Source organism: Monodon monoceros, unplaced genomic scaffold (genome assembly GCF_005190385.1).
Source record: "Monodon monoceros isolate NGI ecotype Baffin Bay Population unplaced genomic scaffold, NGI_Narwhal_1 Super_Scaffold_19, whole genome shotgun sequence".
Lineage (NCBI taxonomy): Eukaryota > Metazoa > Chordata > Mammalia > Artiodactyla > Monodontidae > Monodon > Monodon monoceros.
The window spans coordinates 26,552,564-26,577,544 of NW_021703775.1; the positions used below are offsets into that span (position 1 = coordinate 26,552,564).

The 24,981-nt window shown below is 43.5% G+C and overlaps 1 protein-coding gene across 1 annotated transcript; it reads right to left on the bottom strand.

The window, feature by feature from the left end:
• Positions 1 to 309: 309 nt before the first annotated feature.
• Positions 310 to 6,862, bottom strand: NOTO (notochord homeobox). Its single transcript, XM_029232133.1, has 3 exons — positions 6,177 to 6,862; positions 3,543 to 3,757; positions 310 to 1,741 (listed from the first exon to the last, which is right to left on the bottom strand). The coding sequence occupies exons 1-3, from the start codon at positions 6,607 to 6,609 to the stop codon at positions 1,583 to 1,585; spliced, it is 807 nt and encodes a 268-aa protein (XP_029087966.1). The 5' UTR covers positions 6,610 to 6,862; the 3' UTR covers positions 310 to 1,582.
• Between the last annotated feature and the right edge of the window lie 18,119 nt (positions 6,863 to 24,981).

Genomic DNA, 24,981 nt, shown 5'->3' on the forward strand with positions numbered 1-24,981 from the left:
AGGGTCTAAGGACCCGTGAAATTGTATGCAGAAGTGAGTCTGCAGATTCTCATTGTCCTGACAACAGGAGAGGGACCTATTCTCTTGTTCAGGACTGACCTGAACATTTGTCCCCACAGCCAGGCCTGACCACCATGTCTCAGTTTGTTCTCTCGTCCTCCAATTGATTCCGTGCTACTTGAAAAGGGACCTGTGTCTGCATCTGCTGCGGTCTCATGGTGACATTTAGGGATTTGATAGAGCCCAGTAACTGCTGAATAGGTCACTGCTGGTGATTAAAAAAACAAAAAAGTGAGCCGATGGTTCCTGGAAGAGGCAAATGTAGCTGTGTTCCTTTAATAGAGCTGACTGGGTCCAGCATTAGGAAGGATTTCCCCGAAGACAGGAACAGGAGGGTTCTTGAAGTTGGACCCTGGCCTCCCTCCAGCTGCAGCTTGGTCCTGGAGGCGATGGTCAACTGCCTTGGCGGCAGGTGGTTTCCCAAGGCCACCCCTGGCTCCCTGCCTTTCCTCCCTCCCTCAGAAAACTCTGGAGAGCAGTGTGGACCATGCCCTCTCTCACCACCAGGTGGCAGGGCAGTCCTCCTTCCACCAGTTCATCTCAACACCCAGAAGTCATTCTGTATTCTAAATGAATACCCTCAACGGAAGCCCGCCAGGGAATGTGGAGTGCTAGAGAAATTAGCTCTGGAAATATTGGTGGCAGGCTTCACAAGAGTAGGCTATCAGCTACGCTTCTTGGAAAGAAACCGAGTAGATTCCTGGGAAGGAATGGGAGCCATGAGAACTGGTTGTGAAGCAGGGGAATAATAATACAGCAGAGTTTATGACAAAATGCCAGTTTTGGCAAAGGCAGAGTTAAATCTCTCTGTATGAAGATGGATAGGGGGTCAAGTCAAGTAGCTAGACGGAAAAAGATGGTGTTCAGGGTAGCATGTCTGCTCCACGGAGGCAGCTGGGCCTGAGCTCCTTCTGAGAGTGCTAACAGTTCAGACAAAATAAGAAAACTTTGGTAAGTTCTGTGAGAGGAAATGGGCTAAATGGTCTGCCCTTCCTTCTTTGCTCTCAACTCCACCATCTCCAATGGGGAAGTCTTCTAGGCCCATATACTGATTCAAGGAGGCCCTCTCTCGTCTACAGCCAGGCCAGGCAAAGATTAATCCCTGGAGAAGCCAGGGGTGAGGTATTACTCCCACAGATGAAGGGGACCTATAAGCCTTAATAGTTACTGCACACTTAGTACTGAGCCTGGCACACTATAAGTGTTTTACAGACATCATCTCAGCCCTGGGAGGTCTACGTTATCAACATACCCATTATACAGGTGGGGAAAAAAACTTCAGAAGTTCGGTAACTTAGCCAAGGACACAGCTGAAGGCCAAAGTCTGTACCCATGACCATTTGCATTATTACAGCTCCCAGGGGTAGCTATAGGAAAGGGGGGCCCCTGCTTGACAGTTCGGATTCCCCTGATGCCCTTTGACCTGACAAGCTCTTCATTAAGAATTGGAACAGGGAGGTCCAGTTGGTGCCCCCAGGAAGAACTAGCCCAAACAGCTTGGGTTGAGCCTCTGTCCCAGTCCTCAGCTGTCCACTCCTGACTCTGCGTCTTCTCTCTGGATGGTGGTGTTGGAGCTGCTGGAGGGCTCATCCGGGGAGGCAGCCATGGCAGATGCAGCTGGCAGTCTCAGCCTTTGCTGCTTCTGATACTTAACCCTGCGGTTTTGGAACCAGACCCTCACCTGTAATTGAGGCAGTGAGAAGAGATCAGAATGTGACCAGCAGTTCCCACTGCTTCCCCCATTCCCACAGTCCCCACTCCTCTCTGGTCAAAATTTACTCTTCATTCTAAGGGAAGCACACCCTTCCCTCTAATTCCAGTCACCACTCATTCACTCAGCAAATATTTATTGAGCTCCTGATATGAACTAGGCATCACCCTAGGTGATGGTGATAATAGTGAGCAGTAGAGGCATGATCTCTGCCCTCATGGAGCTCATAGTCCAGTGGAGGGAGACTAATAACAAACATGGAAACAAACATATAAACACAAAAGGGGGTATGAACAGGGGTTTGAGCCTCCCTGAAGAACCAGCACTTACGCTGAGGCTCAGAGGATGAGAGGCCAGCCCGATGGGGACAGAGAAAAAAGCAAGCCAGGGCAGGGGAACCAAGCTTGGAGCGTCTGAGGACCAAAAAGGAGGACAGCATGGCAGGCACATCTGAGAGGGGAAAGCAAAGGAAGGGAAACTGTGAAGGCCATGGGTTAGAAGTGTCAACTTCGAGCTTTTAAGTGGGATGCAACACAGTCCTATTTACATGTCAAGTAAACTGCACATCTGGCAGTTGTGTGGAGAATGGATATAAACAGATTTGGGGAGATAGCTGGGGAGACTATTGCAGGGATCCAGTGAGAGCTGGGGCTGCACGCTCCCTTCCCTGTGTGATGAGAAAAACAGTCCCATTTGGAACTGGGGGCAATGGAGAAAAATGAAATGATTCCAGTTGTATTTTGGAGGTAGAAGTGAAAAGGTCAGCTGATGGATTGGAAGTGGGAGAGAAAGAGGAATCTAGGATGACTAAGTGTTTTGAGCAACTGCGTGGACGGTGGTGCCATGTGTGGGAAAAGGAAGAGATATGGGGAGAAAAAAAATCAAGAATTGAGGTTCTGACTTAAGTTTAAAATGGCTGCCCACAAGACATCCAAGTGGAGGCCTCAAGAAGGTAGTTAGATGTACAAGTCAGGAAAGAGAGGTGGGCTGAAGATAAAAATTAGGGAGTCATTGGCTTACAGATAGTATTTAAAACCCATGGGGATAGATTAAATCAGCTAGGGAGGAAAATTTGAGGTCACAAAGAGAAGAGTTGCCTACAAAGGCAACCAAGAAGAAAGGACCAAAAAGCCAGGAGAAAAACCAAGAGAGTGTGATGTCTGGAAGCCAAGAGAAGAGTGTATTTCATAAGAGAAGGAGTGGTTGACTGTACTGAGTGGTGGGGTAAGATGAGGAAAGGAAAGCATCTGCTGACTTTGGCAACATGGAGGACATTAGAGACCTTGATGAGAAGGTTCAATGAAATAGTAGGTAAAGAATTCACATTGCAATGAGTTAAGGAGTAGATGGGAGGTGAGGACATACAGAGAACATAGCCAGTTCTTGATAGGTTTGCCTCTGAAAAGAGCAGAGAGATGATGCCATAGCCAGAGGGGAATATGAGGTCAAGGGAATGTTTATTATTTTTAATATTTAGTCCCTTGAATACCTACTTAATTTCACTGTCAGCTCCTTATTTAGCATGGAGACATTACATTATAAAGTTCTAGATTAACACCATGTGTTGTTTCCATAATGTGATTTCAAATAGGACTATTTTTCTCAACATATAGGGAAGGGAGTGTGCCAGTGGTTAGGGCCTGTCTCCCCCATCGGCATGGCACAGAGGATGAAGGCCTATAAATTCCTCCCAGCCCCAACTCAGGGTCTTTGAGAGAGTAGTATCTGTCCCTTGGTGCAGCCCGGGCCCCACAGGAGTCCCTGCTCTCACCTGGTTCTCTGTAAGGTTGAGCTGGGCTGCCAGCTGGGCTCTCTTCTTCCCCACTAGATTGTGCTGTTTTGCAAACACTTTCTCCAACTCTTCCAACTGCTCCAAGTTAAACATGGTTCGGACCCTCTTTTGGGATCTCTCAGTGTCCTGAAGGTCCTGAGCTTGGGCCCAGTTGCGGGGACCCCAGAGGCCTAGGCAGTGAGCCAGCTCCAAGCCTGAAGAGCAATTAGCAGGAGGAGAGGTTAGCCAGTAACCCCCTAGCTTCTCATCTTAGAGGAGAGAGAACAAGCTCACAGCTCCACTGCCCTGTCTTACCCTTGGCCAGGTAACACAGCAAGAAGGCAGGGTGGGAAGAGACTGCGCAGAAGTAAAACAAATGAGAAAGAAGGGACAGTGTTGTGAGACTGCTTCGGGCTCCATTATTCTTCAAGTGAGTGGCATAATCTTTGGCCCTAAGAGGAGCTGCCAAACCTCCATCTCTCCTTTCCTTTCCTTGGCTACTTCAGGAAAACCCTATGGGATGAGCAGAGGAGAGACCTGCTTCTGAACAAAGAGTGAGGGTTCATCCTTTTTGTTCATTCAACTTTTTGAATGTCTACTATGTTTCAGGCATGGTTCCAGGACAAAACAGAAAATCCCTAACAGTAAAAAAAAGGCAAATAAGTAAAATATTGAGTATGTCAGAAAAGGATTAGCACTAGTGAGAAGAATAAAGCAGGGAAGGACAGGGTTAAGTGTGTGGGAGGTGGAGGGGGGATAGTTTGTATCTTTAGAAAGGTAGGCACCTCACTAAGTTGACACTTGAACAGGGCCACTATGTATAGCTTGTGCCCTGCACACAGGTACCCAGCTGAGAGGGTAAGTGGAGTCTGAAATTCTGACCACTCTCCACAGGCCAATTCTTCCTGCCTGACAAGGTGTTGTGCCAGCTTGAAGTTAGGGGGTGACCTTTTCTAATGCACAGAAGGGTGCTTTTCAGCTCATAGAGCTGTGGGCCAGCAGAGATGGAGATTGGTCTGCCAGGGGTCAGTACCTGAGTCATAACTCCAAAGGAGTGAGGAAGTAAGTCCTTGGGCTAGCTTGGAGGGAAGTGTTCCAGACAGAGGCCTGGCAAGTGCAGTGCTAAGACTGCTCAGCTCCCACTAGCCTTGGGGAGGCTCCAGGGCTGGCAAACGAAACTGCCCCAGTGAAGGGAGTGAGGCCTGGCTGCCCAAGACCCAAACCACTGGGCTCACCTGGCTTACCATAAACATAAGCATTAATAGAAAACTATGAAAAATAATCAATGGGGCCAGATTTAAAATATGGTACATCCTTACAATGGACCATTCTGTGGCAAAGAAGCTCTGCATGGACTTACAAGGAAAAAATCTCTGATTCACGGTCAGGTGAAAACAGTAAGGTGCAGAGCAGTGTGTCTAGTATGGGAGTTAGAAGAATGTGTGTGTGTGTATGTATGTATATATGTATTTTCACACATATATACGTGTGTGCAGGTATAAAATACCACTGGAAGAATAAAGAAACTGGTGTCTGGCTGCCTGCGGGGTGGGGAGAACCAGGTGGCTGGGGGACAGGAGTGGTAAAGGAAACTCTTCTCCATACTATATCTCAGTTAACATTTTGAAGTTTGAACTGTGTGGATGTAATACCCATGCAAAAACTAACTTGAAAATGAGACAACCATATACAAAGTAGTAAACTGCAATTCAAACCTCAGGTGTGTGGGGATGTTAGAAAAAGGTGGCTTGGAGTGAGGGCTGTGGCTCTTATTCATGGCACGAATTTGGATGGGGTTGGGAGACCAGTGTTTCTCTCCCACATGGTTAGGAGAAATGCCAGCTGAAGGGAGTTGAGGAGATGCAGGATGGGGGGAACCCAGGAAGTAGGAACCAGGTAAGATTGTCTTACAAGGATCTTGGTTTGGGTCAATAAGGCTTGCACTAACTTTGCTTCTATTTTCCTTCATGGGAACCACGCGGATGCATGAACCAGAGAGCCAAAGATGGCAGAAACTCGTGTAGATGGATGTTAATGCTAGAGGAGAAAGTTACCTCAATGGTTAAAGTCTCGCTGGGATTTAAGTGACTGCGCTCCAGGGCCCAGAGCCCCAAGGTACCACTCTAAGAGCTATAAGCAAGCAGGCGCAGAGCCGTAACCGCGTCGGCTAACTCCCAACAGCTCCTCGCTGGAGGGTACCAGCGGCAGCATCCGCTTCTCCCGTCTAAGACCGGGCCCTGGGTTCGCGACGAGAGCCGCTTTGGGGAAGAGCCGGCGCCACCTAAGCGTTATCCGAAGCGGGTGTGGGAGGGAGCAAGGGCCTCTACCAATCCCTCGTTCAGGGACGCGGGGCTGGGCCCCCTGCAGCCCTGCGCTGGCCCTAGTTGTCTTCCGAGCCCCCTCTGGCCCGCCCTCACCTCCCGCTCCGCACCCGCCACACCACACACACCTTCTCCCACCTCAGCGGCGGGCCGGGCAGCCTCCCACCCGGTCTGGGTCCCTCTCTCCGTCCGGTATCAACGGCAGGCTCAAGGGTCATAGCGTTTCCACCCACTCTAACAGTGTGTGGCTCTCAAACTCGGGGACTTCTCCTCTACCCTGTGCCCACCGTCGCGGCCGTCCGCCACCTCGTACCTGTGACGCCGAGGCCCTGGAGGCCGCAAAAGTGGGCGGCGCGCAGCCGCAGCACCGGGAGCTGGGGGCACCGCTGGTCGAGCCCCGCGTTCAGGTAGGCGGGCAGCCACGTAGTCGGGCACGCGCCGGGCAGAGCCGGAGCGGGAGGCCGGGCGGGCGCGGTCCAGAGGCCCCCGGCAGCGCCGGCGGAGACAGACAGAGAGGAGATGGCGGGCGCACGGCGGTCGGGTCTGGCCAGGATGGCCTCGACAGAGAAGGAGGACTCGAGGCGTCCGGTTGCACGGGGTGGGCCTGGGCCTGCCGAGCGGCGCGGCAGCGCGGGGGACGCGGGCGCGGGAGACGCGGGCGCGGGAGAGCAGCTGGAGCGCGGGCGCTGGACCCGGGCGCCCGAGGTAGCGGGCGGCCGGCAGCCTCGCTGCCCGGGGCTGGGCATGGCGCGGCCCTTGCCCGGACGGGCGCAGAAAGGGGAGCCCGGGGCCTCTGGGCTGTGTGGGCAGCGCGAGAATCGAGTGAGGACACCTGCTTTAAGTAAGGGAGCGAGCCTTGCTGTCCAGGAACGGCCGCAGCTGCCGGCGAGGTCTCTTAAATTGGACAGGGCGGGGCCGGACTGGCCGGGCCTTTTCTTCCCGCAGCCCAGGCACCGCCTCCCGGGCGCAGCCAACCCCGCGAAGCTCCAAAGTTCCGTGTGCCCCAGCGCCCTCCCTCCTTACGCATTAAAAAAATCCCACCCCCAACCCCAGCCCGTACTGTCGGGTAAAGGACTCTGAGCTCGCTGTGACTTGCTGGTGATCCTGGGCGAGCCACCCTGCCAGTGTAGATGGATGTTAAGCTTTGCCTTCAAGCTTTGGCTCATCCTCTCACTGTCTGTGAAGCAGAAGCCCTGGCCACACTCACCTGTGACTGCGCAAGCCCTTAAGTTAAAAAAAAAATTAATTTAAATATCTTGTTTAACCACTGTGAAATGTAAATTTCCCACCTTTCCCTGACTGGAGACACTGCTGTAGTTACCAGTTTCTTTTGGGTCTTTCCAGGAACTTTCTGCACCCACATTACTTAGGGCCCACTGGAAAAATCTTTCCTGTATACGAAAAAGTAGAAGGGTAAAAACATTAATGGTTCCAGATTAAGAAATACTAATTTATTGCAAATGCATGAGAGTTGATGCCCTACAAAACCTGAATTATGTAGGTGTAAGGCAGGCATTTGTATCCAGTTTTACAGTTGGATAATTAGTATTTACCCATGTCCTTGGGCAAGTTACAAGTTGCTGTTTGAATTTCTTCACCTGTAAGATGGATAACGATGGTAGGTACCTCATGGAGTTGCTGTGTGATTACATGAGTTAATGCATGTAAATCATTTAGAATTGGCCGGTGAGCACTATGCTGTGATTGCAGAGTTCTGAGGGATTCCTGCCTTCCAGGCTCCCATAGCATTCTGCCTCCCCAAATCAATGCCTAACATTGAAACCACTCTACCAGGTCGAGGTGCAATTCAGTGGCATTGTCCATAGGTGTCAGCTGTTTGGAACACCAACATGCCCTGTCTGTTCTGCAAAGTAAGCCTGGAGGAACCTTGCTGGGTTCCTGCCCTCCCCCACTTCCCACTTCAGCAACTACCGGCCCTGCCTTCTGAGCAACCCCCCAGGCAGCCTGGAATGTGAGACTGTGGGCAAAATGATGTGCAAGCGTCCGATCTGATCCCAGGTCTAGGCTTACTGTGTTCTGACCAGAGTACGCAGGGTCAGAGATGAGGATACAGGAATGAGAGCCCTAGGGATGGGGCATGGGTGGGAAGGACTCTCTCTTACGTGAGGTCAGACCCACTGGGATTTGGAAAGTTCTAGATGCTCCCCCCCCCCCCCCCCCCCCAACCCCCCCAAATCTTACACACACCATTCCATTTCTCAACGTGTTTCTTTTTGAGGAGCTTTTTCTCCAAGAAGGAGGGGCTGTGTTACCCCCACCCCCACCCCACCCAGGACCCACCCAGACTGCAGTGCCAAGGCACCAGAAGCAGGCCTTGTGAGCCTGGATACACACACCCACTTTTTCGGGCCCACAAAGACAGCAGCTTATGCAGTCAGGGAACAGTGGAGCAAGATGATGGAAAATGTGGATTTTGGAGTTGGACAAACCTGGCTTCAAATCCCAACCTTGTCACTGAACTTTTCTGTGACTTCAGATGAGTGGCCTATTCACTGTAAGCCTCAATTTCTTATAAAATGGGAATGTGGTCTCTTAAGTGAGAAAATAATACCTAATGGGATTCTTACAGGAGCTGAATGAGATTGAGTTTTTAGCTACATGCTAGCTATTATGGGGAGGAGAGAGGCTATTTACAATAACAGCATGCACCCTGGAATCAGGGGAAGTTGACAAAGAACAAGAAAAAGCTTGTGAGATGGAAGGTGTATGAACATTTTGTTAAGTATGTTTGTGCTGAGTTTTAGGTAAAAAATATGGTCACTGTCTCTAGGTCTGGATTTTCCATACATAATTCACTGTATTTCAGTACATAGTTATCTATATTCTGTTGTTTCACTTATTTCTCCTCAAACTGTAAGCTCCTGAGGATATAGACATTAATATCCTCAATTTACATATAAGTAAATAGAGCAAGAGAGGTTAACAGACTGCCTAGGTTCAAATCCCCTAGCTATTTGACCCTTAGCAAAATTTGTTTTAATTTACATTTATTTCCCTGAAGACTGTTCAAGTTGAGCATCTCTTCTTAAGCTTATCAGCCATTTGGATATCCCCTTTTGTGTGAAGCGCCTGTTCCAGTGGTTTCCTTATTTTTCCATTGGGTTACTGTCTTTTTCTTATTAATTTGTAAGAATATTTATGTATAGATAGAGATAGATACTTTGGAATCAAGTCTTCTGTTAAATATATATGGAAGCAACTATCTTCTTCCACTCTGCGGCCTGCCTTTTCATTCTTTTAAAGTTTTCTTTTGGTGAACAAAATTACTAATTTTAATCAAGCTTAATCATGTGCTTTTGTGCCCTTTAAAAGAAACCTTTGCCTATCCAAAGTCATGAAGATATTCTTCTGTTATTTTTTAAATTCTTTGTTATTGTACCTTTTATATTTAGGTCTGGAATTGATTTTTGTGGAGGTGTTAGAAAAAAGACTTTTCAAGGATGAGTCAAAATCTGAATCAATAAAGGAAAATATTGATTGATTTAAATACACAAAAATTTAAAAATTAATTATAATAATGGTTTGTAACTGTACTTTGTTCTCTAAGTGATTTGAGACTAACACATTTGAAGAAAATATTATTAGTGTGAAAGCTAGTATTACTGGAATTTTGATTTGTAATTCAAAATCTTGTTTTCTACATAATTTGAGATTAAGGCATTTAAAATAAGTATTAGCTTATGTTTTGGGGCACACGCCATATAAAGATGTAACTTTGTTACATCAACAACTGAAAGAGAGTAGGGATGGAGCTGTGAAGAAGCAGAGTTTTTGTATGTTATCAAAATTAAGCTGGTATAAATTCAGATTAGAGTGTTATAACTTAGGATGTAAGTTAAATGTAATGCCCATGGTAACCACAAAGAAAATAGCTACAGAATATACATAAAAGAAGATGAGAAAGAAATTTAAACATTTCACTACAAAAAATTGACTAAACACAAAAGAAGACAATACTGTAAGAAATGAGGGACAAAAGCTAGGAGGCATACAGAAAACAGCACGATGACGGAAGTAAGCCACTCCTTATCAATAAAGTAATAATCAATTACTTTAAATAGATTGAACTCTCCAGTCAAAAGACAGAGATTGGCAAAATGGATAAAAACACATGAACCAACTATATGCTCTATACAAGAGACTCACTTGACAAGCAAAGACATAAACTGGTTGAAAGTGAAAGGATGGAAAAAGATATTCCATGAAAATAGTAATCAAAAGAGAATAGGAGTAGCTATACTAATATTGGACAAAATACACTTTAAACCAAAAAAAAAAAAAGGGTTACAAGAGACAAAGAAGGACATTATATATTAATAAAATATTCAATACAGGAAGAAGTATAATAAACATTTATGTACCTAATGACAGACCATCAAAATATACAAAGCAAAAATTGACAGAATTGAAGGGAGAAATAGGTCAACAATAATAGTTGGAAACTTTTATATCCTACTTACAATAATGGATAGAACAAACGGAGAGAAGATAAGTAAGGAAATAGAAGACTTAAACAACACAATTAACCAACTAGATGTAGCAGACATATACAGAACACTCTACCCAACAACAACAAAAAATGTAAAAATTTTGTGCATCAAAATATGCTATAAACAGAGTAGAAAGGCCACACAGGATGGGAGAAAATATTTGCAATTTTATATCTGATAAGGGATTAATATCCAGAATATATAGAGAATTCCTAAACTCAACAACAAAATAGCAAACAACCTGATTCAAAAATGGGCAAAAGACTTGAATAGACATTTCTCCAAAGAATATATATGAAAGAACAATAAGCACATGAAAAAAATGCTCAAATCACTAATCATTAGGGAAATGCAAATCAAAACTACAGTGAAGGGCTTCCCTGGTGGCACAGTGGTTGAGAGTCCACCTGCTGATGCAGGGGACATAGATTTGTGCCCCGGTCCGGGAAGATCCCACATGCTGCGGAGCGGCTGGGCGCGTGAGCCATGGCCACTGAGCCTGTGCGTCCAGAGCCTGTGCTCCGCAACGGGAGAGGCCACAACAGTGAGAGGCCCGCGTACCGCAAAAAAAAAAAAAAAAAAACTACAGTGAAGTACCACCTCATACCCATTAGGATGCTACTATCGAAAGAAAACAAAACAAAACAGAAAATAACAAGTGCTGACAAGGATGTGGAGAAATTGGTACCATTGTGCACTGTTGGTGGGAATGTAAAACGGTATAGCCACAGTGGAAAACAGTATGGCAGTTCCTCAAAAATTAAAAATAGAGGGGATTCCCTGGTGGCGCAGTGGTTGAGAGTCCGCCTGCCGATGCAGGGGACACGGGTTCGTGCCCCGGTCCAGGAAGATCCCACATGCCACGGAGTGGCTGGGCCCGTGAGCCATGGCCGCTGAGCCTGCGCATCCAGAGCCTGTGCTCCGCAATGGGAGAGGCCACAACAGTGAGAGGCCTGCGTACCGCAAAAAAATAAAAAAATAAAAAAATAAAAATAAAAAATAGAATTACCATATGATCCAGCCATTCCACTTCTGAGTCTGTACCCAAAAGGATTGGAAGCAGGGTCTCGAAGAAATATTTATACACCCATGTTCATAGCAGCATTGTTCACAATAGCTAAAACATAGAAGAAACCCAAGTGTGCATTGATGGAAGCATGGGTAAGCAAACCGTGGTTTATACATACAATGGAATCTTTTTTCTTTTTTTCTTTTTTTACTGAACTATAATTGAAAATGATCATCACAATAAATCTAGTTACCATCTGTCACCATACAGAGTAATTACAATATTATTGACTATATTCCTTATGCTGTACATTATACCCCCATGACTTATCTATTTTATAACTGGAAGTTTGTACTTCTATTTATTTATTTATTTGTATTTTTGGCTGCATTAGGTCTTTGTTGTGGCATGCGGGATCTCTTTGTTGTGGTGCGTGGGCTCTTCGTTGCAGCATGTGGGCTTCTCTCTAGTTGTGGCGTGTGGGTTTTCTCCCTCTAGTTGTGGCGTGCGGGCTCCAGGGCATGTGGGCTCTGTAGTTTGCTGCACGCAGCCTCTCTAGTTGAGGTGTGGGAGCTCAGTAGCTGTGGCGCGTGGTCTTAGTTGCCCCACGGCACGTGAGATCTTAGTTCTCCAACCAGGGATCGAACCCATGTCCCCTGCATTGGAAGGCGGATTCTATACCACTGGACCACCAGGGAAGTCCCTGGAAGTTTGTACTTCTTAATCTCTTTCTCCCATTTCACTCGTCTCCCTCCCTCCACTCTGGAAGCCACCAGTTAATTCTCTGTATCTCTGAGTCTGTTCCTGTTTTAAGTTTATTCATTTGTTTTGTTTTTTAGATTTTATATATAAGTGAAATCATATGGTACTTGTCTTTATCTGACTGACTTACTTCACATAGCATAATACCCTCTAAATCCATCCATGTTGTTGCAAATGGCAAGACTTCATTCTTTTTTATGGCTGAGTAATATTCCATTGTATATGTATATATACCACATCTTCTTTATCCATTCAGCTATGGATAGACACTTAGGTTGCTTCTATATCTTGCTATTGTAAATAATGATGCAATGAACATAGATGTGCATATATGCTTTCAAATTAGTGTTTTTGTTTACTTCAGAAAAATACCCAGAAGTGGAATTGCTGGATTGTATGGTAGTTCTATTTAAATTTTGTGAGGAATCACCATACTGTTTTCCATAGTAGCTGTACCAATTTCATTCCTACCAAAGCACATGAGGGTTCCCTATTCTCCACATCCTCACCAACATTTTTTTTTGTTGTCTTTTTGATAATAGACGTTCTGCTAAGTGTGAGGTGATATTTCATTATGGTTTTGATTTGAATTTTCCTGATGATTAGTGATGTTGAGCATCTTTCCATGTGTTCATTGGCCATCTGTTATGTCTTTTTGGGAAAATGTCTATTCAGGTCCTCTGATCATTTTTTAATTGGGTTGTTTGTTTTATTGCTATTTAGTTGTATGAGTTCTTTGTGTATTTTGGATATTAACCCTTTCTTGCATATGTCATTTGCAAATATCTTCTCCCACTCAGTAGGTTACATTTTCATTTTGTTGATAGTTTCCTTCACTGTTCAAAAACTTTTTAGCCTTATGTAGTCCCATTTGTTTATTTTTGCTTTTGTTTCCCTTTCATGAGGAGACATATCCCCCCAAATATTGATATGTCAAAGAGCATACTGCCTATGTTTTCTTCTAGGAGTTTTATGGTTGCAGGTGTTACTTTTAAGTCTTTAATCCATTTTGAGTTTATATTTGTATATGGTGTGAGCAAGTAGTCCAGTTTGATTCTTTTGCATCTAGCTGTCCAGTTTTCCCAGCACCATTTATTGAAGAGGCTGTCTTTTCTCCATTGTGTATTTTTGCTGCCTTTGTCATAGATTAATTGACTGTAAGTGTATCGGCTTATTTCTAGGCTCTCTATCCTATTCCACTGATCTATGTGTCTCTTTTTGTGCCAGTACTATACTGTTTTGATTACTGTAGTTTTGTAGTATAACTTGAAATCAGGGAGTATAATACTTCTAGCTTTATTCTTCATTCTCAGATTGTTTTGGCCATTCAGGGTCTTTTGTGTTACTACAAAAACTTTAGAATTATTTGTTCTGGTCTGTGAAAAATGTTGTTGGCATTTTGATAAGAACTGCACTGAATCTGTAGATTGCCTTGGGTAGTATGTCATTTTAACAATACTAATTCCTCCAATCCATAAACGTGGTATATCTTTCCATTCGTTTGTGTTATTTTCAGTTTCTTTCATTGATGTCTCAGTTTTCTGAGTACAGGTCTTTAACCTCCTTATTTAGATTTATTCCTAGGTATTTTATTCTTTTTTATGCAATTGTAAAAGGGATTGTTTCCTGTATTTGTCTTTTGGATACTTCTTTTTTAGTGTACAGAAATGCAACAGATTTCCGTATATTAATTTTGTATCCTGAAACTTTGCCAAATGCATTGATGAGCTCTAGTAGTTTTCTGGTGGCATCTTTAGGATTTTCTATATGTGGTATCATGTCATCAGCAAACAGTGACAGTTTTTCTTTTTCCTTTCCAATTTTGATTACCTTTTCTTTCTTTCTATTGTTTGATTCCTGTGGCTAGGACTTCCAATACTGTGTTGAATAAAAGTGGCAAGAGTGGGCATCCTTGTCTTGCCTCTGATCTTAGGGGAAATGCTTTCAGCTTTTGACCATTGAATATGATATTGGCTATAGGTTCATCATATATGGCCTTTATTATGTTGGGGTATGCTCCCTCTATACCCACTTTGTTGAGAATTTTTATTATAAATGGATGTTGAATTTCGTCAAGAGTTTCTCTGCATCAGATAATCATATGATTTTTATTTTCAAATTGTTAATATGGTGTATCACATTGATTGATTTGCAGATATGGAACCATCCTTGCAGTGTGGAATAAATTTTACTTTATCATGGTGTATGATTCTTTTAATGTATTATTGAATTTGATTTGCTAGTATTTCATTGAGGATTTTTGCATCTATGTTCATCAGAGATATTGGACTGTAATTTTATCTTTTCGTGGTGTCTTTGCCTGGTTTTGGTATCAGGGTGATGCTGGCCTTGTAGAATGAGTTCGGAAACATTCCTCCCTTTTGAATTTTTTGGAGTAGTTTGAGAAGAATATGTGTTAATTCTTCTTTAAGTGTTTGGTAGAATTCACCTGAGAAACCATCTGGTCCTGGACTTTTATTCATTGGGAGTTTCTTGATTGATGATTCAATTTCATTACTGGTAATTTGTTTGTTCATATTTTCTATTTATTCCTGATTCAGTCTTGTGAGGTTGTACATTTCTAGGAATTATCCGTTTCTTCTAGGTTGTCCTTTTTCTTTCTTTTTTTTTTTTTGTGGTACGTGGGCCTCTCACTGTTGTGGCCTCTCCCGTTGCGGAGCACAGGCTCCGGACACGCAGGCTCAGTGGCCGTGGCTCATGGGCCTAGCCGCTACGCGGCATGTGGGATCTTCCCGGACCGGGGCAAGAACCCGTGTCCCCTGCATCAGCAGGCGGACTCTTAACCACTGCACCACCAGGGAAGCCCCTAGGTTGTCCATTTTATTGGCATATAATTGTTCATCGTAATCTCTTATGATCCTTTGTATATCTGTAGTGCCGGTTGTAGCTTTTATTTCTGATTTTATTTATTGGGACTGTTCTCTTTCTTTCTTGATGAATCTGGCTAAAGGTTTATCTATTTATTTAGCTTTTCAAAGAATCAGCTCTTAGTTTCAGTGATCTTTTCCATTGTTCTTTTAGTCTCTTTTTATTTATTTCTACTCTGACCTTTACTATTTCTTTCCTTTTATTAACATGTTTTTTTTTTGTCTTTCTTTTTCTAGTTCCTTTAGGTGTAAGGTTAAATTGTTTATTTGAGATCATTCTTGTTTTCTGAGGTAGGCTTGTATCACTATAAGCTTCTCTCTTAGAACAGCTTTTTTAGTATACCATAGATTTTGGATCATTGTGTTTCCATTTTCATTTGTCTTCAGGTATTTTAAAAATTTCCTCTTTGATCTCTTCAGTGACCCATTGGTTGTTTAGTAGTACTTTGTTTAGCATCCATGTGTTTGCAGTTTTAAAAATTGTGGTTGATTTCTAGTCTCATACTGTTGTAGTCAGAAAAGATGCTTGATATGATTTCAAGCTTCTTAAATTTATTGAGACTTGTTCTGTGGCCTAGAATTTGATATATACTGGAGAATGTTCCATGTGTGCTTGAAAAGAATGTATATTCTACTGCTTTTGGATGGAATGTTCTATATATATTTATTAAGTCGATGTGGTCTAACGTGTCATTTAAGGCCATTGTTTCCTTATTGATTTTCTGTCTGGATCATCTGTCCATTGGTGTAAGTGGGGTGTAAAAGTCCCATACTAGTATTATATTTTTGTTAATTTCTCCCTTTATGTTTTGTTAATATTTGCTTTATATATTTAGGTACTCCTATGTTCGGTGCATATAACTTACAACTGTTACATCTTCTTGTTGGATTGTTCCCTTGATCATTATGTAATGTCCTTCTTTGTCTCTTGTTACAGTCTTTGTTTTAAAGTCTATTTTGTCTGATATAAGTATTGCTAACCTAGCTTTCTTTTCATTTCCATTTGGATGGAATACTTTTTCCATTTCCTCACTTTCAGTCTGTGTGTTGTCTTTAGATCTGAAGTGAGTCTCTTGTAGGCAGCACATATATAGGTCTTGTTTTTGTATCCAATCAGCCACTCTATGTCTTTTGATTGGAGCATTTAATCCATTTATATTTAAAGTAATTTTTTTTGGTCATGCCGTGTGACTTGCAGGATCTTAGTTCCCGAAACAGAGATTGAACCCGTGCCCCCTGTAGTGGAAGCGTGGAGTCCTAACCACTGGACCACCAGGGAATTCCCTAAAGTAATTATTGATAGGTATGCACTTATTGCCTTTTTAATTGTTTTATGGTTGTTTTGTAGTTCTTTTTTCTTCCTTTCTCCTTTTGCTCTCTTCCCTTTTGATCTGATGATTATCTTTAGTATTATGTTTGGATCCCTTTCCTTTGTTGTGAGTGTCTTATGGGAGTTCCCTTGTATATAACTAGTGCTTTTCTCTTGCTGCTTTTAAATATCTTTATATTTATGCCAATTATTTTATATCTAAATATAATTAAATATCTTTAATTATTGCCATTTTAATTACAGCATGTCTTGGTGTGGACCTCTTTGGGTTCATCTTGTTTGGGACTCTATGCTTTTTGGATCTGAATATCTGTTTCTCTTCCCAGGTTAGGGAAGTTTGCACTTATTATTTCTTCAAATAAGTTCTTTGCCCCCTTTTCTCTCTATTCTCCTTCTGGGCCCTTGGAATGTGAATATTACCATGTTTGATATTATCCCAGAAGTCTCTTAAACTATCCTCATTAGGCACTTCCCTGGTGGTGCAGTCGTTAAGAATCCACCTGCCAATGCAGGGGACATGGGTTCAAGCCCTGGTCCGGGAAGATCCCACATGCTGCAGAGCAACTAAGCCCGTGCACCACAACTACTGAGCCTGCGCTATAGAGCCCGCGAGCCACAACTACTGAAGCCTGCGGGCCTATGGCCTGTGCTCTGCAGCAAGAGAAGCCACCGCGATAAGCCCGTGCACCGCGACAAAGAGTAGCCCCCACTCACCGCAACTAGAGAAATCCCACACAGCAATGAAGACCCAACGCAGCCAAAAAAAACAACAACAAAAAAAAAAATAAAAAAAAAACCTACAGGAAGAATTATATTTCAAAATGAGACTTCAGAAGTAGCCCTAATTAAAGTCAGGAATAAGATGTATATCCAGTATTGTAGTGTCTATTTATCATTGTACTGGTGATACAATGCCATAAGACACAAAAAGAAAGATGTAAGAATTGGAAAGGAATAGATAAAATTACTCTTATTTGTAGACAATATGACTATCTACAGAGAAAATTCAAGCAAATTCACAGAGAAACTATTAAAACTAATCAGAAAATTTAGTAAAGTTGCTGGGTATCTGATCAATATATAAAAATTGGTAAATGTAAATATTATTAGCAAATGTAATAGAAAAATATATCTCATTCATAACTGCAACATAAACTATAAGGTACATAGGAATGAACTTAGGAGATGTGTGAAATATTTAAAGAGAAAAGTAGAAAACAGTATTGAAGGACATAAAATAAGACCTTAATAAATGAATGGGAAGACTCAAGGTCAAAAGATGACAACTATTCCCAAAATTATCCAAAAATTAAATGCAATTAGAATTTTAAAAAATCCCAATTATAGAGCTTGACATACTGATTCAAAAACTGTAGAACAAAACACCAAGAGTATCTAAGACAATTTGAAAAAAGTGAATAAGGTAAAGGAACTTACCTTACCCAATATCAGCACTTCTTATAAAGCTATAGTAAAAATGTGGACAGATTATTTGGTTATGAATATGGAAAAAGAAAAAAGGAGATTTCTTTTTTCAAAAGGCATAGTTTTATGACCTTAGGATAAGGAAGACTTGCTTAAATACAAGAAACACAATAAACTTTGATACATTCAAACTTAAAACTTCTGTACAGTAAAAGACACCATAAACAAAGATAAAAGCCAAGTCACAAACTGAGATAATATATGTACAACCCCCAGAGCTGACAGGGTTCAATCAGAGAATCCAAACCACTAGGGGTGACATGCCATAAGGCATTTATTATGGAAATTTGATCTTATATAATTATGGGTACTAGTTAAACAGTTCACGTACAGCTATTGCTTCTGCATGTAGTACTGAGGCCTCAAGTAGGCAGGGTAGGCAGTGAGGAATGAAAAGTGAACATGAAGTGGGGAGGATAGGGATCGCTGGAACCTTCGAGGAAGAGCTGAAGCTCTCAAGAAGAAACTGGAACTCACTTCTTTCTTTCACTACCTCCAAGCCTCCAACTTCCATGATGCAGGAGATCAGTAGAAGAATCTGGTGTCTTTCATCCCAGAGCTAAAAATGCACCTAGCCCAGGAGTTGAAGAAGCTGAAGGAGGAGATCCAATGAGAGCTGAAAGAGCTGCAGACTTGGCTCTTGCCTCACACCAGTAAAGTGAACCAACAGGTCCACAACACTGTGCTTGAACTGCAATAACACCTGACCCTACAGCGACCTTCCAAGTATAAACATAGCTGCTGCACTGCTACCTTGCAAATATCATGGAAATTTCTCCTGTGGCCAACCCTAACCTAGAACCATAGAGGAAAGGGAATTCTAGGAAGTATGATTCCAGCTTAGTTAAGGTGATACAGTCCAAAGCCACCACTGCCCACCCTTTGTCAACTTGGCATCCATAAATACCTGTTTTCACCAGACGTAACTTTCAAATAAAGTTTGAAAGCAAACTACAGCGAAATCCTGTTTCTGCTTAACACAATATACCTATCCCTGTACAATGAAAATATGTCGGATCAAGTGGTTATCCATGTGGAAATAGAAAAAGTTCATTTCTAACCCTCCCCTGCCAAAAGAAGATACAAAGTCTGTAAGTTCATAGTTTTCATAGTTTGATGATGTTCACTTCTCTTCTAGCTATGTCACACTGCCCCTGTGATATCCTGTAACAATTACTAATGAATAATGTTAAAAACTTATTTAGACAGTAGAGGGATGGGAAGCCGAAGGGAAATTTTGGTTAAAACACAAAAATATTTACATTGAAATAAGAAGAAATTTTCGTCCTCATTCCTGCAACTGGTTGTGTTGTGTTAGCTGATATCTAAAAATACGCTTCCACTCCCCATTTCATATTCCCTGCCTGATGGGGTGACCCTTGTTTCTGCCAATAGCACTCCTTCCTGCATTAGTTTGTAGTAGTTTTGCTGTCGATTTTAATCACAGGAGGTGAGAATACTTGGTAAAGAGACTCCCCATTCCCCCCTTGATTGTCAGGACCAACCACCCCAGGCAGTACAATAACCTTCTTTGCCTGTTGATTCACTGGCAAGAGAAGCCCAAAGTAGCCAGGGCCAGTCTCACTTTACAGCTCAATGGAACCACTGCTGTGTTTCCTGTGGAAATATTTCTCTTTGGGGAACTAATACTCTAGATTAGCATAGCCCAGAGTTTCAAAGACAGAAAGCAATAATTCTGCTAGAGAAGTACTGTGTGTTATCTCATTTATACTCTGTTTCCTGACTCACGAATCCTTGCTTTGGGAGAAACAGCACCCTATGTCAGTTGCTCATTTAGAGCATAGCCTTCATCCTGAAGGGCATTACCCAAGCCCTCAAGGTGTTGCCACCCAGCTGGAACCATAACTGAGTCTTCAATAGACCATTCTACTGTTCTCTCAGGCCAGCTACTTTAGAGTAATGGGGAACATGGTAAGACCAGTGAAGACCATAGGCCTGAGCCCATTGTTTCTCTTCATTTGCTGTAAAAGAAATTCTTTGGTCAAAAGCAATGCTATGTGGAATGCCATGACATACAGATAAGGCATCCTGTATGTTCACAGATGGTGATTTTGACAGAAGCATTGTGGGCAGGGAAAGCAAATCCATGTCACAGTTACTGGATATTCCATTGAGAACAAAGCCCTGCTCCTTCCTTTGTAAACAACCTGCCACCATGTGGCTGATTGATTTCCAAATTGGGAACTCAGTGTTGGCTTCTACTGTTGGCAGGTTGGGCACTCAGCAGTGGCTGTAGCCAGACTGGCCTTGGTGAGTGAGAATCCATGTTACTAAGCCCATCCCCATTGAACGTGGGGAGCCAGATTCAATAGTGTAAATTCCTACCATTATTTTTGGCCTACAGAGAATAGCCACCACAGAGCTCTTCAAGGATATCAGGGCTCTCCTTGTGAATGTGCTTCTCACAGCCTTGGGGAAAGGAGTGTCCTCTGGACTTTCCTGAGCACATTTTTAGGAGGTAGGTAAATAGGTCTTATATGATAAATCTACTGTAGCATTCCAATCTTCCTTAGCCTTTGAATACTTTCTTCTACTGTATACCAAAGAAGTTTTGGCATTCTAGCTTCCAGATTTCAATCAGCCAACTGAGCAAATGGTTGGAACCACTCAAGCTAACACATTGAATCAGAAATTTCTACATTAATAAATAAATGTAGCCTAATCTGACTTTATATTCCTTCCACCCCGAGTCTGCACGTTAGGGATCCATATCTATACATTTCCCCAGGTTTCCGTTGATATAAATTGGCAAAGTCATGAAATTATTTTGGTGTGTATCACACTTTCTCTTGGGTCATGCTTTGTACTTCACCCTTTGGAGGCTGTTTGGACTTGAGCCTATAAGCAATGGAGGTAGATCCTGAGAAAAATCAATACTTCTACTTCAGGGAAGGCCACTACAGGCCCCACAGGCAAGGGAGACTTCCTCAGGTAGGGGTGGAAGGGCCATTTCTACTGAAAAAAGTCGTTCAGCAGAACTTAGGGACTCAAGGTCCCCAGGTTCACAGGAATCTGTCAATACATGTCTCCATCCTAACTTTCATGGTCCCACTCCTTCCCAATCAACTACCTAATTTTAACAGAAGAGAATTCTGAGGACACAAGCCATAGTCCCTACATGGACCTTGAGATGGGAATGTAAAGCCCTGACTCATCATATTCTTTCCCCAAGTTCTTCAGGGCACTTTAGCAACATACCAATCTCATTCTAATTGTTATGCTCAAGCAAATACTTGGTCAATCAAAGTATTGACTTCTATAGGCACTTGATTGCGATTGTCTACAGGTGAGTTTTTTTTCTTTCCTTCTTTCTTTTTTTAAAAAATTTTTTGGCCATGCCACAGGGCATGCAGGATCTTATCTCCCCAACCAGGGATTGAACCCATTCCCCCTGCAGTAGAAGCACGGAGTCTTAATCACTGGACTGCCAGGGAAGTCCCTACAGGTTATTATTTTAAAACGTTTTCTCCTGTTATATGCCATGGAGCACCAGTGATCCCTTTACCCCTGGTAACCCTTGGTGACCCTTGGTAAGGGTCATTTATGCCTTTAGATCTAATTAGATCACAGAATCAATTCTAGACAATTTAGACCAAATTTAGAGAACCCATCACTCACTAAGGTTCTGTTCTTCTTGGAACTATGTCTGCTAGCAAATTCTATTCCAGTCAGGATCCAATCTGTGAAGCAGAACCATGAGGAGTGACATAGGATAAGGAATTTATTATGGGAATTTGACTTTATGCAATCATGGGAGCTGGTTATAGAGTCTATGTGAGGCTGTTACTTCTTTTTCTGGGGCTAGGGACTGAAATCCCCTGGAAAGGCAGTCGAGAAGGAAAGATGGATATGAAGTGGGGAAGCAAGGACGAACCAGGATCCAGGAGGAAGAGCGAGAATGAGCTGGAAACGGCATCCATCTCACACCCCCTCTAACTTCACTGATGTAGGTGACCTGCAAAAGACTCTGGTGTCCTTTGTTCTAGAGCTAAATACATACCTAGCCCAGGAGTTGGGGAAAGTGAAGAGGGTCTGGGGACAGATAAAGGAGCTTTGTGTCCAGCTGCTGCCCCCACCAGCAAGGGGAGCCAGCAGCTCAGCCGTGATGCGTGAGCCACCCCAGGGCCTACCTCACACAGTGTGAACGTGCTGCCTGCAGCGTCACTTCTGCCACATGAGTATCATGCAGATTTCTCCTGTGGCCAAACTTAGCCCAGAACCATGTAAGGAAGGGAATTCTGGGAAATGTAGTTCTAGCTTAGCTAAGTTGACCCAGTACAGAGCCACGAGCCTATTTATAAAAAGGTTTAAAACATGTATAAGGTAAAACATAAATAAGTGGTACAAGTATAAAGACATTCTTGAGCATGGTAAATATGACAATTAAAATAGGGATGAGCTCCGGGGAAGAAGAAGGGAATGGGACTAGGGAGGGGTACATATGCTGTTAATTTTCTGTAATATTTCTTAAAACAACTAGAGTAAAAATGTTTGATAGGGCTCCCCTGGTGGCGCAGTGGTTGAGAGTCCGCCTGCCGATGCAGGGGACACGGGTTCGTGCCCCGGACCGGGAGGATCCCACATGCCGCGGAGCGGCTGGGCCCGTGAGCCATGGCCGCTGAGCCTGCGCGTCTGGAGCCTGTGCTGCGCAACGGGAGAGGCCGCAGCAGTGAGAGGCCCGCGTACCGCAAAAAAAAAAAAAACAAAACACACACACACACAAAAAAATGTTTGATAAAAGTGGGTGGTGGTGGGCATATGGATATGCTTTGTATTAATTCTCTATACTTGTCTATAGGTTTGACATGTAGAGAGGAGGAAGAGGGGGAAAATGGTAATCATAATGATTGCTAATACTGATCGCTTAAGCTTTGCACTTGGATTATCTCACTTAAGTAGAGAACTAGTTTCTTTCTCTGGACTGAGGGAAGAAACAGCTGTAGACACCAATATTCTGAACCCTAGTCAGGACCTCAGGGCCACCGGGGACCGAGGAAGTTGGAGAAGGCATGTTGGGAGACCCCTTGGCTCCCCTTTCCTCCAACACCCTCGAGAATCCTTGTCCCTTTTCTCCTTTTCCACCTTCTCTTTCGCAGAGTCTCTCTCCATCCCTCTTTCTCTTTCATCTTGTCAAAGGGAGACTTTTTCACCCAGAAGAAAGGTGCAAACTAGGGAATATGGTGGTCATTGCAGCTGAGATGCAGGGCCCACACACATCAGGCCTCAAGTCCAGCCCAGCCTACAGAAAGAGAAGGCCTGAGGGCCACCTCGTGGGAAGCCCTACACCTCCTCCCCCTGCCCAGCTGTCTCAGCTCCCCCCACACCTGCTTCTCCCCTCATCTGCCCCTCCTGCACCCCCTTGCACCTGACAGGCCAAGAGCAAACAAGTTGTTGTTTGTTCCTCTCTCCCAGGAATGCACAGTGACACAGAAGAGGCACACATTGCTAACACACATTGCACTTTGCAGTTACCTACTGTTTCCTAGCTTTTTCTTATGTATGCTGCTTTTAAGACTTTCTCTGAAATCCTGTGCTCTTTAATTAGACTGAAGTCAACAAACATCTATTTGTTTGAGACCTATTTTATGTCCTGGGTTTATGAGGGGTGCAAAGGAATGAAGACTACCGTTTCTTCCCACTGGGAACTCACAGTCTCATGGTGGGGGAGATTCACAACTAAGTAATGCAACTGTCAAACTAAAAGGGCAGATTCTATGTGAGTATGAAGGACAGAGATTAGCTATAGCTTCAGAGATCCAGGAAGGCTTCTTGGGGAAGGCTTTCCTCTGCAGATACTTCCAAAGAGAGGTTAGCCTACAAAGGCAAGGAGTGGGGGAGATTATGCAAAAAGAATGTGCTGTGAGAGAAGAGAGAAGGGCTAGCTAGTATGGACCCGTGTGGACTCCCAGCTTTAAGGAGGGCCAAAGGCAGAGGGAAGAAACAGTGATCAGAGAGGAAGTGTAAGGACCAGGGCAAACAACCCTCATTCAGTGCGACTAGTATGTTTTCTACCCACTTAGAGTACTTTAGAGCTGGTTGGGGCCTTCGCAGCCAACTAGTCAAAGCCATTTGTTGTACTGAAAGGAAGGACATTGAGACTGAACTAAGTGGGGAGAGATTTGCACAAAAGGCAAAACTTGGTCCAGGACTCAGCTTCCAGCTCACTGTACACCATACCCTTGTGACAACCCCAGACCCAGGTCAGCAGCTTCTTTGTCATGTTACCCACCAGCCACGCCTACCACAGTACCCAGCACACAGTAGGTACACACATATTTGCTGAATTGAATTCTATTTCTCCTTTATTCCTCCAGTTTGTAAAGAAAGGAACAAGAAAGAGGGATGGGGGGCTTCCCTGGTGGCGCAGTGGTTGGGAGTCTGCCTGCCAATGCAGGGTACATGGGTTCGTAGCCCTGGTCTGGGAAGATCCCACATGCAGCGGAGCAACTAAGCCCGTGAGCCACAACTACTGAGCTTGCGCGTCTGGAGCCTGTGCTCCGCAACGGGAGAGGCCGCGACAGTGAGAGGCCCACGCACCGCGATGAAGAGTGGCCCCCACTCGCCGCAACTGGAGAAAGCCCTCGCACAGAAACGAAGACCCAACACAGCCAAAAATAAATAAATTAATTAATTAATTTTTAAAAAAAATTTTAAGAAAAAGAAAGAAAGAGGGATGGTCCTCTACCAAACCACTATTTATACCACAGGCACTGGGTAAGGGGTGTATCTTGTTGATCCCCATGATTCTGCTGTTATTCCCATTTTATAGATGGGGAAACTGGATCTTGAAGAGCTAAGATTTGTTTTGCTGCTAGTGAACTGTAAGAATTCAAACCCAGGTCCATCTGACGCTAAATTCCACACTAAGAGTATCAACTTAAATGGCTGAAATTGAATTTAATTGAGTTAATTTATCCTCTGTGCCCCACAGCCCTTCAAGGGGGAAGGATTATTTTTTCCCTTTGGGGGTACATGGGGGATAGAGCTGTAGTAGAAGGGTGTATGTGTGTGAGAGAAAGAATAAATCCTTTTAAAGACCAGCTTGTTTCAACTACTCATAACTGACTGAACTTCCAACACCAGTAGAAGAAGTGAACAAAGGTATTGGTTCT

Bases quoted from the DNA above. Each gene is read 5' to 3' on its own strand.
- NOTO (XM_029232133.1), bottom strand. From the start codon at position 6,609: ATGCCCAGCCCCGGGCAGCGAGGCTGCCGGCCGCCCGCTACCTCGGGC. The intron at 3,758-6,176 runs GTACGAGGTGGC...ATTGCTCTTCAG, and splicing joins CCAGGGCCTCGGCGTCACAG to GCTTGGAGCTGGCTCACTGC. The intron at 1,742-3,542 runs GTGAGAGCAGGG...CCTCAATTACAG, and splicing joins TCAACCTTACAGAGAACCAG to GTGAGGGTCTGGTTCCAAAA.